The sequence below is a fragment of the Heptranchias perlo genome, chromosome 28 (genome assembly GCF_035084215.1).
Source record: "Heptranchias perlo isolate sHepPer1 chromosome 28, sHepPer1.hap1, whole genome shotgun sequence".
Classification (NCBI taxonomy): Eukaryota; Metazoa; Chordata; class Chondrichthyes; order Hexanchiformes; family Hexanchidae; genus Heptranchias; species Heptranchias perlo.
This window is the reverse complement of record NC_090352.1, coordinates 13,112,562-13,123,449: the sequence shown is the minus strand read 5'-3', so window position 1 is coordinate 13,123,449 and position 10,888 is coordinate 13,112,562. Positions and strand designations below refer to the sequence as shown.

Below are 10,888 nucleotides of genomic sequence, written 5' to 3'. Positions count from 1 at the left end.
TGGGGGAATCCCAGGTCCGCTGCATTGGGTGGTGTCAGTCTGGATTTTGTGCTCTAATCTCCGGAGCGGGATTTGAACCCACAACCCTCTGTCTCAGAGGCGAGAGTACTTCTGAGCCACGGCCAACACCACTTTCTGTCAAGATTTAACATTGTAAATTGCTCTGCCAACATTTCCTATTCATTCCGGATGAGGAGTCCGTTGTAAGGAGAGGAGAGCTGCAGGCCCGGTCAGGCGGAGGGAGGCCTTGCCCGTCGCCAAGGTAACCGCTGGACTCCCCAGGCTGTGCCGCAGCGTTCCCCTGACACGAGGCCCCGCCCCCGTTTCCCCGGTAACCGCACGGCGGGCGGAGCGAAAGACGATGGCGGCCGAGTGGAGCGGCGAGAGAGGGGCAGCAATCTACCGGACGCGGGACCCGGTAAAAAACCTCCGGATCCGGTAAGATCGCGAGTGAGAGAATGCAAGGCCCGAGGGGGAGTGAATAGATTAATGGGGGGAAGAGTGAGATTAACAGAGGGTTCGTTTGATGGTGGTGGTTGTGTGTGTGTGGGAGAGAGTGAGATTAATGCAGGGTTTGTGGGGGGGGGGAGAGTGAGATTAATGCAGGGTTTGTGGGGGGGGGGGGGAGAGTGAGATTAATGCAGGGTTTGTGGGGGGGGGGGGGAGAGTGAGATTAATGCAGGGTTTGTGGGGGGGGGGGAGAGTGAGATTAATGCAGGGTTTGGGGGGGGGGAGAGTGAGATTAATGCAGGGTTTGTGGGGGGGGGGGGGGGGAGAGTGAGATTAATGCAGGGTTTGTGGGGGGGGGGGAGAGTGAGATTAATGCAGGGTTTGTGGGGGGGGGGGGAGAGTGAGATTAATGCAGGGTTTGGGGGGGGGGGGATAGTGAGATTAATGCAGGGTTTGTGGGGGGGGGGGGAGAGTGAGATTAATGCAGGGTTTGTGTGGGGGGGGGGGAGAGTGAGATTAATGCAGGGTTTGTGGGGGGGGGGAGAGAGTGAGATTAATGCAGGGTTTGTGGGGGGGGGGAGAGTGAGATTAATGCAGGGTTTGTGGGGGGGGGGGGAGAGTGAGATTAATGCAGGGTTTGTGGGGGGGGGAGAGAGTGAGATTAATGCAGGGTTTGTGGGGGGGGGGGAGAGTGAGATTAATGCAGGGTTTGTGGGGGGGGGGAGAGTGAGATTAATGCAGGGTGTGTGGGGGGGGGGGAGAGTGAGATTAATGCAGGGTTTGTGGGGGGGGGGGGAGAGTGAGATTAATGCAGGGTTTGTGGGGGGGGGGGGGGGAGAGTGAGATTAATGCAGGGTTTGTGGGGGGGGGGGGGAGAGTGAGATTAATGCAGGGTTTGTGGGGGGGGGGAGAGAGTGAGATTAATGCACGGTTTGTGGGGGGGGGGGAGAGTGAGATTAATGCAGGGTTTGTGGGGGGGGGAGAGAGTGAGATTAATGCAGGGTTTGTGGGGGGGGGGGAAGAGTGAGATTAATGCAGGGTTTGTGGGGGGGGGGGAAGAGTGAGATTAATGCAGGGTTTGTGGGGGGGGGGAGAGTGAGATTAATGCAGGGTTTGTGGGGGGGGGGAGAGTGAGATTAATGCAGGGTTTGTGGGGGGGGGGAGAGTGAGATTAATGCAGGGTTTGTGGGGGGGGGGGGGAGAGTGAGATTAATGCAGGGTTTGTGGGGGGGGGGAGAGAGTGAGATTAATGCAGGGTTTGTGGGGGGGGGGGGAAGAGTGAGATTAATGCAGGGTTTGTGGGGGGGGGAGAGAGTGAGATTAATGCAGGGTTTGTGGGGGGGGGGGGAGAGTGAGATTAATGCAGGGTTTGTGGGGGGGGGGAGAGTGAGATTAATGCAGGGTTTGTGGGGGGGGGGGAGAGTGAGATTAATGCAGGGTTTGTGGGGGGGGGGGGGGAGAGTGAGATTAATGCAGGGTTTGTGGGGGGGGGGAGAGAGAGTGAGATTAATGCAGGGTATGTGGGGGGGGGGGGAAGAGTGAGATTAATGCAGGGTTTGTGGGGGGGGGGGAGAGTGAGATTAATGCAGGGTTTGTGGGGGGGAGAGTGAGATTAATGCAGGGTTTGTGGGGGGGGGGGGAGAGTGAGATTAATGCAGGGTTTGTGGGGGGAGTGAGATTAATGCAGGGTTTGTGGGGGGGGGGAAGAGTGAGATTAATGCAGGGTTTGTGGGGGGGGGGAAGAGTGAGATTAATGCAGGGTTTGTGGGGGGAGTGAGAGTAATGCAGGTTTCGTTGGGGGGGGGAGTGAGAGTAATGCAGGGTTCGTTGGGGGGGGGAGTGAGTGTAATGCAGGTTTCGTTGGGGGGGGGAGTGAGAGTAATGCAGGGTTCGTTGGGGGGGGGGAGTGAGAGTCATGCAGGGTTTGTTGGGGGGGGAGAGTGAGATTAATGCAGGGTTTGTTGGGGGGGGGAGAGTGAGATTAATGCAGGGTTCGTTGGTGGGGGAGTGAGAGTAATGCAGGGTTCGTTGGTGGGGGAGTGAGAGTAATGCAGGGTTCGTTGGTGGGGGAGTGAGAGTAATGCAGGGTTCGTTGTGGGGGAGTGAGTGCAATGCAGGGTTTGTTGGGGGGGGAGTGAGAGTAATGCAGGGTTCGTTGGGGGGGGGAGTGAGAGTAATGCAGGGTTCGTTGCGGGGGGGAGTGAGAGTAATGCAGGGTTCGTTGGGAGTGAGAGTAATGCAGGGTTTGTTGGGGGGAGTGAGAGTAATGCAGGGTTCGTTGCGGGGGGGAGTGAGAGTAATGCAGGGTTCGTTGGGGGGGGAGTGAGAGTAATGCAGGGTTCGTTGGGGGGGGAGTGAGAGTAATGCAGGGTTCGTTGGTGGGGGAGTGAGAGTAATGCAGGGTTCGTTGGTGGGGGAGTGAGAGTAATGCAGGGTTCGTTGGTGGGGGAGTGAGAGTAATGCAGGGTTCGTTGGTGGGGGAGTGAGAGTAATGCAGGGTTCGTTGTGGGGGAGTGAGTGCAATGCAGGGTTTGTTGGGGGGGGAGTGAGAGTAATGCAGGGTTCGTTGGGGGGGGGAGTGAGAGTAATGCAGGGTTCGTTGCGGGGGGGAGTGAGAGTAATGCAGGGTTCGTTGGGAGTGAGAGTAATGCAGGGTTTGTTGGGGGGAGTGAGAGTAATGCAGGGTTCGTTCCGGGGGGGAGTGAGAGTAATGCAGGGTTCGTTGGGGGGGGAGTGAGAGTAATGCAGGGTTCGTTGGGGGGGGAGTGAGAGTAATGCAGGGTTTGTGGGGGGAAAGAGTGAGATTCATGCAGTGTTTGTGAGGGTGAGGGGAGTGAGATTAATGCAGGGATCGTGGGAGGAGAGGATGAGATTAATGTATGGTTCGCTGTGGGGGGGAGGAAGAGAATGGGATTAATGCAGGGTTTGTTGTGGTGGGGGAGGAGATGAAATTAATGCAGGGGTTGGGGGAAATGGGATTAATGTAGGATCTGGGGGGGGGGTGGAGGAGGAGAAGAATTTGCATTTATATGGCACCTGTCGGGATGCCACAAAGCCCTGTGCACTGCTGTCATTAGGGAAACACAGCCAATTTGATAAACAGCAATGAGATGAATGATTTTTTTAGTGATTTTGGATGAGGGATAAATATTTGCCCGGACACTGGCAGAATTCCCCTGCTCTTTGAATAGTGCCATGGGATCTTTTATGTCCACCTGGAAGAGCAGAAGGAGCCTCGATTTAACATCTCATCCAAAGGACAGCACCTCCAATAGTGCAGCACTCCCTCAGTATTGCATTGAAGTGTCAGTCTAGATAATGTGCTGAAGTCTCTGGAGTGGGACTTGAACATCCTGATTTGAGGTGAGAGTGCTACCAATGCGCTAAAGGTGACACATTAATGGTGGAGACTAATGCAGGGCCGGGGGCAAGAGATTATTCCCCTTCAGAAAAAAACAAGGGTTGTGCTGTGCCCCTTGGCATAGGAAAGCTGGCTTGACAAACTGGGGCTCTTAAAGCCTTAGCATTGTCTGAAAAGTGATGTATCATGTGCTTTATACTAAGAGTGTCCAAACTGCAGTGTGTACCACCTGTGCTCCCTGAGTCCTGGCACTCCAGTCCTTGAAGCCCACACAATTCAGTCCTATTTGTGCTTATATTTTTTTATTCGCTGATTTGTTCTGTTTGAATTGTGAGCCTGGGGGGTTTGGAAAGAGATTTTCTTAATGTTGTTGCCTCATTGGTGACTAAATCCTAAATCTGAACTCCCAGATCTGCTGGTATCAGCAGCTTGAGTCTCTGAGGCTTCATGGTGTGTAGCCCACAGAGGCAAAAGGCTTGAACAGCTCTCACCTTACAGGATAAAGATGGTAAACCTGAAAAATTGCTTTGATACATCAGTGTAAGAGGACACAGATTCAAGGCTATGAATAAAAGACTTAGGAGAGACACATAGGAGGGCCAGCAGCTGAAACAGTTTCTCAGGGAGAGTAGTGGACCAGGAGGTTAGACTTCTTTAAAAACAGCTGGATGCCCTAATAGGAAGATGGGAAGGTTAGATTTCTGGAAGGATGAGAGCAAATGGGCTGAAGGGCTCTCTTTATCTGAATCTATTCTATAAAATGTTATTTATGTACTGAAGATGGCTCTTGGCTGAAGGAGGGTGTTTATTCCACTGTCACTCTGTCTTGTCTCCTAGCAGGTTGTAGTGGTATTGAAGGCATTAATGGGCTTAACATCGTCCAATCGATTAGAATAACTTAAATATGAGAGGCTATATGAAGGGAGAATTTAAGGGCATTTAATTCAATTTTTTTTAATTTTGAGGGTATGGCTTCAACGGGTAACCCCGACAGCACTCTTCACTCGACATATTCTGCAACCAGCAACTCACCATGGGCAAAGTCTCATCGAAATGTCTACGTTTGACACCTTGACTTCAGAGGACGCCACCAGTAAGCTCCACATTTATCACATGCATTCATTTCGGGTTATTTGCTGCTTGAACTACAAGTTTTGTTCCAAAGTGAGTTTTGATTTATGAGATTGTCGAGTTATAGGCACTGCAACTAATAAGAATTGGGTTGAGAATGCATAATTTTATTTTGCTGCGGAGAATTTCGGAGAGAGACGGCTTTCATCTCATCAATCAGGACTGACAAACTCCTCCTTTTAAGATTTTTGTATAGCCTTCCCTTTTGGTATTGTTTCCCTGGTCTCCAGATTGGGGTATACATTGACCAGCTCTGCTGTGTAGCTGGTGTTAGAAGGTACCCAGGAGCAGCCTGGCAATTCTCTTTCTCTGAGGAGAAGTCTCCCCAAAAAGTTGGTACTGCATTGAAACGTGCCTTTGTTAGACAACATTGGGTATACTTGGCTCACTCTACACAATACAACCGTGTGCAAAAAGTCTCACAAAATTGTGTTGGACACAGTGAAAAGTGCTTCCTGGGCATTATAAATTGGACTCAATGCTACTGCTAGCCAATAACCTTTGAAGTGTGTATGTAGATGTCTCATGAGGACAGAACTGAGCTAAGCTGTGGCATCCCTACAGTCAAAAAGCCTGCTGATGCTTACTATCTAAGCTTGTATGTGAAGAGTGGCCACTTGGGTGAAGTACCTGAAGCTGGTGACACCTGCAGATGGTACAGTTCATGGAAGTATAACCCTGCAAGAGTCAGCAGTTTTAACTGAGATGGGGAGGAAATTAGAGGGGAGAGAAAGGGCCTCCAAATGTTGTGATAAATTTATAAGCGGTGAAGATGGAATAGAAATGAATCCTATTGCAGGAAGGCCCCCATCCCAATCGAGAAGCTACACCAGCCTAAGGTGAGAGAAGGTGTAAACTTCACGGAGCCTCACAAATACCTTCTCCTTGCTGTATGAACATCTCCGTGACCACATCTCCCTATCCTGTGCAGTGACTATGTCATGTGCTGTTTCCCTTATGGACTATTGTATAATTTGGCAGGAAGCCATACATATCAGAAAGGTCCTTGGTTCAATCCCTGGTCCCCTGAGTTAGCTGATCTCAGCCAGTCAGTGAAAGGCAGTTATAGCCAGCCTCAGCATCACAGGATCAGGGAGGGGAAATATTGTCCTGTTCCAAATCACTGTCAATTAACTCCTGTTGGTGAGTGGAATATGGACAAGATCAGGCTGAGTTATAATGCCCCCTGCAAGTCTGCCGTCTAAGCTCTAGATGATGTCTAGGCTCCTGCATAAAGTACAGACACTGGGGTGAGATAATATAGGGCAGTCAGTGCCACAATCCTGTATATCCTGCTGGAAAATCTGCATGTATGGATGTTGGATGAGGACAGGATTAGGCTCAGCTGTGATGCCCTCCACATTCGAATAGCCTGCTGACACTCGCTGTCCGTGTTCCTGTGAAGAGTGAATGAGGTACCTCATCCACTTTTCACAGGAATACGGTCAGCCCCCGCTGAATCATGAGTCACTGTCGTCGGGGAGGAAAATAAAGTAAATATTTATCCTTGCAAAGAATTGTGTGAGTGAGATGTAATTTGACTGAAGTGTTAATCTGTACCTACCAGATGCAGATGAATCTCTTCAAAAAGAATCCAAACTTGCCAAACTTCTCACACACAGAATGGGGGAAGTATTATGCACACCTTCTGTCACATATTAGTGTTAAAATAATAAAAACTTTAGACTATAAATTGCCATGGTGAGATACTCCCTATATGAGGGTATATTCCATGTTTTTGGGTTGGTTTGTTGAACGGTGAGGGAGTCCTTTGCAGCTTGCACACATGAACATAGGAGCAAGAAAGTAGGCCCAACAAGCAGTCCCTTTTTAATCTCATTCCCACCTTGTCACCATATCCTCTGATCCCAGCACTATCCAAAAACACCGGTCCAATTGTCTCTTGAACCCTTTGTAGTGGGCCTGATTAATATTCTTCTCTTAACCTGTGCTGCATTATCTCCCCAGTCCATTCTTACCTGTGCTGAGGTATTCTCTCATTCTATCCTGACATCTGCTGAGGTATTTGTCCCATTCCATTGCTACCTGTGCTGTGGTGTCTCCATATTTATCATTGGCCGTGAAAAACGTTGGGACATTCTAAGGATGTGAAAGGCGCTATATAAATGCGTTCTCCCTCTTTCTTTGTTTCCTGTGCTGAGGTATTCCTCATTCTATCCTATTGCCCACACTGAAGTATTCCCCCTTTTTATCCTTGCCTGTGCTGAGTTATTTCCCTATTCTATCCTGAACCATGGTGAAGTATTCCCCATTCCTCTTTATCTGTGCTAAAGTATTTCCTAATTTCATCCTTCTCTCGGGAGACTGTACCAGTATTTGTAATTTCTTCTCTTAACCTTTCAGGTGTTTATCGGCAGGACGACCAAGAGGAGGTTGTGGTGGGTTGGCAGGAGAAGTTATTCAGCCAGGTAATTCATTTCTCATTCTACTGTAAAGCCAGATCAGCAGTGACTGATTTTGAAGCATGTCTGTTATGAGGAAAGGATACTTTTTGAGGCAGTAAATGTAAAATACATCTCTGCTATAAAGGCACCACCTGCTTTATGGGTAAGCTATACAGACAAGGATGTCTGTACCTTGGTGCCCCTCAGCTAGAGAGGGGGAAAATAACTAAGGTTCCCCTAGGAATTGCCTGCTAGACAGTGTGCATGTGTACACATTAGGTGAGAAAAGAATTGATTGGGCTTGGCTGTCATGCCAGTGTGCCAGCACTCGCTGTTCAGTGAGAGTGGGTCAATTGGATGAGGGCAACCAGCATCTGTGGATCTGAACCATGATAGATGGGTTAATTGGCCTATTCCTCATCTCTGGCGGGTGGTGCAGTACGTTAACTTTCGTATTTAGGACCTGGGTTAGAATCCAATCCAAACTTAAGGGGATGAATGTTTCCTCCTTATACTGGCTGTAAGGGTTCTACATGAAGTGAGCTTGGGCAACCCCAACCCAGCAAATCTGAACTGTAAAACTACCCCTAGTTCAGCAATAAATTCTCATGCTCAGTACTCTAAGGATGGTTGGTGTAGGATATGCCAATGGTTTCATAGGAAGTGGTGGTGTTGGTGAGATTAGAGCAAACTGCATGACCTCCATCCTTTGTATAGCTGGTCTGCAAATTCCCCATTGATGACCTCGGGCAGCAAAATCCCAGCATAGACCTCTCTTATCTCAATGGATACAATTCCCGCTCTCACCCCAGCGTCCAAAAGGGAGGCCAGCCACTCCCCTTGCACACATTTCGGCGTCCATCCAGAGAGCAGGATTTGGCAGAAGCCCCTTATCCCAGGGAATGTTGTACAATGAGGGGGGAGGAGGGCAGAAGATTTGAAAAGAACAACAGATAACATCTTCTTTCAATTCTAGTTTGAATTTGACCTGTTCAAGAATGAACACGCCTGCCAAAGTCCTCTGGACCATCAATACCGCAACGAGATCCTAAATCTGGAAGAAACCGAAGAGAGGAAGAACAGCAGAATCTTCACCTACACTGACTTCGACCGATACACCAGCACTGAGGAGGTACTGGAACGCTAAAAGCAACTCATTTAAACACAGCAACAGGTTAACAAAACAATACAGCAGAGCAGGGATCAAATCAAATGACTGAAATCAGTAAAGTAGACAAACGGTGACATTTCAGTTACCGGAAGTTCTGTGCATCTTCAGGAACCTCATGAGCCCAGGCACTATAGTGTTCGCAGTACCAATCATTATAAACTGCTGATGATGTATATTCATCTACTACTGTGCATCTAGAAAAAGAGAGTGAAAGGGGGAATCATGAGTACAAACCCATATCCCACCTGGGACATGGTGCACTATACTATTGTTTAACTGAAGAAGAAAGGCTACTGTGCTCCCCAGAGTCAGCAAAAGGGTTCATTGCGGTTGGCTAATTCACTGGTGGACAATCCTCTTAAGTATTGGGGTACACCTACTGGGTAGAAAGAGAATTGACTATAGATGGGGACTGTCCTTGGGAGCAATCAAAAAAGACATCATCTGGCAAGTTACATTTCGCAACTGATAATGCCTGGGGAATAGTGTTGGGAACCTCTACCGTACTGACTACCTCCTCTGGCTCCAGTGTTTTTTTTAGGTCTTCCCCAGATATTTGTCTTTCTCAGCATCAAAGACCACTCTGATGGCAAGGCCCTGTTCCCTACGAATGGGAGTGTGACTTTTTATGCACAATATATGGTGATGTTCTGTAGCCTGGAATCTAACAGAAACCCAGGGAATTAACAAGCTTACTCGTGTTCTCCTAGTATTAGGATATCAGAATAATATCACTAGACATTGTGATTTGAAATGCAATACATATCCCTATTATTGACCAGCACTGCACATTTGCAGTATTCCTACACCTTTCTGTTTTTGATGTCGTGGAAGACGATGTTTAAAGCTTTAGAGGAAGATTTTAATAGGAGTCCCGGGATTGTTAAATGCTGGTAAAGGTCCATCGATATTGGATCAATATGGATGGAATTGTGCAGCTCTCTAGTGATCCAAATAGTGTACTTCACCCTCCAGTGCAGCATGCTCCTGGGGCTGCAATTTAAAAGTTGAACATCAGTCTATCTAAAAGTTTTAAGAGCACCTATCGCATTCCTGGTGTCACAAATATTTTTTTTAAGAAAGTAATTTCGAGTTGGTTTCTTCTGACTTAGAGCCAGAAATTTACAAGCCTCTTCCAATCTACAAACAGCAATTAAATACTGATTTTTCTTGGGACCTATTTAGACCATTTCCCCATGGGGAGTACTTGAGCAGTGATCTTAAAAACGCAGGCCATGTTAGCAGCTAAACAATCACAACCATGCTCCAGACCACAGTCTATCTGTGAGCAATGCCACAGGAGATCTGCTAGTTATGGAGTTGTTGATAGTAGTCAGATAATCTCTGTTATAATACATAGAAAATAATTAATTCCGCTGTAATTATAAATGAATACTGGGAACCTCCTGTGGCGTGTACATGGGAAGAGAAAAACTAGCCCTCAGGTGAAGTGGGCTCGGAGGGAGGAGAGAGGAACGAAGGGAGGTGTTAATGGTATAATGGTAGGCAGGGAAGAGAAGGCGTGAAATGGGGGAGGAAGTTTGGTGGGGAGAGGAAAAATTTTGGCTGCCAGCAGAAGTTCTGATTGAAAGAACTCAAGCAGCCAAAAAAAGGTGCAGTCGGACAGGGAGGCCGGGTTCTTGTATGGAGGCTGGAGGTGGTGAGAGCCGAGGGGATGCTCCAGGTTGGGAGTCAGGATAGGAGGCTGCGCGGAAGATCAGGGAAAAACAACGGAAATTAATTTTGGGGGAAATGTGACCTGTTGGGAGAAGTTTATAAAGTTCAAAGCAAAATTAAAACATAAAAACTCAATTACTTACCTGCAACAGGAGGAATCCAAGATGGCAGCATTCAGAGTGATTTAGAGTTGAAAGAAGATTCTACTGCTCTATGGTGTCACCCAGTGGCCAGAACATGCAACTGCATGCAGACCCAAAGCAGTTCTTAAAAGTATCCTAATGTCACAATCTGTCTCATGTTAATGGGAAAATCCTGTTAAAAATGTGACAAGACATGCATGACAAGGTGTGGACACAATTAACACTGAAAATCCCACTGGGATTGTTGACTTAGGACTTGTTAATGGAAAGATGATAGCTCATACCAATTTTAATATAGATAAGCATGATGCTTCATCCCTTTGATGTATGTACAGAAGGTGTGTTCCTATATTTCTCTGTTACTTTATGATCTATGTTGCTATCTATATGTGGAACTGCTTTTTAATTATTTTTTCGGTTTCATGGCCTTCTGGTGCCTTATAAAAATGCCTATTCTTGATGTTTGAGCCTGTGCAATGAGTGTCAGCAGGCCATTTGTTCGAGACCATCACAGTCAAGACCAGTCCTTTTCTAGCCCAACATCTGCACT

The 10,888-nt window shown here is 47.9% G+C and overlaps 1 protein-coding gene across 3 annotated transcripts in view; it reads left to right on the top strand.

Moving 5' to 3' along the window:
• Window positions 1-246: 246 nt before the first annotated feature.
• The window catches only part of mks1 (MKS transition zone complex subunit 1), a 50,433-nt gene continuing 39,791 nt past the window's right edge, over window positions 247-10,888 (top strand). Inside the window, exons 1-4 of one of the 3 annotated variants that reach the window (XM_068008061.1) lie at window positions 247-438; window positions 4,777-4,904; window positions 7,307-7,371; window positions 8,324-8,479. In XM_068008061.1, coding sequence (XP_067864162.1) covers window positions 362-438; window positions 4,777-4,904; window positions 7,307-7,371; window positions 8,324-8,479 — 426 coding nt within the window. In that variant the 5' untranslated portion in view covers window positions 247-361. Of the gene's footprint in view, window positions 439-3,499; window positions 3,814-4,776; window positions 4,905-7,306; window positions 7,372-8,323; window positions 8,480-10,888 lie in introns of those variants that run through there. The other 2 variants (XM_068008058.1, XM_068008059.1) reach the window with 2 other exon arrangements.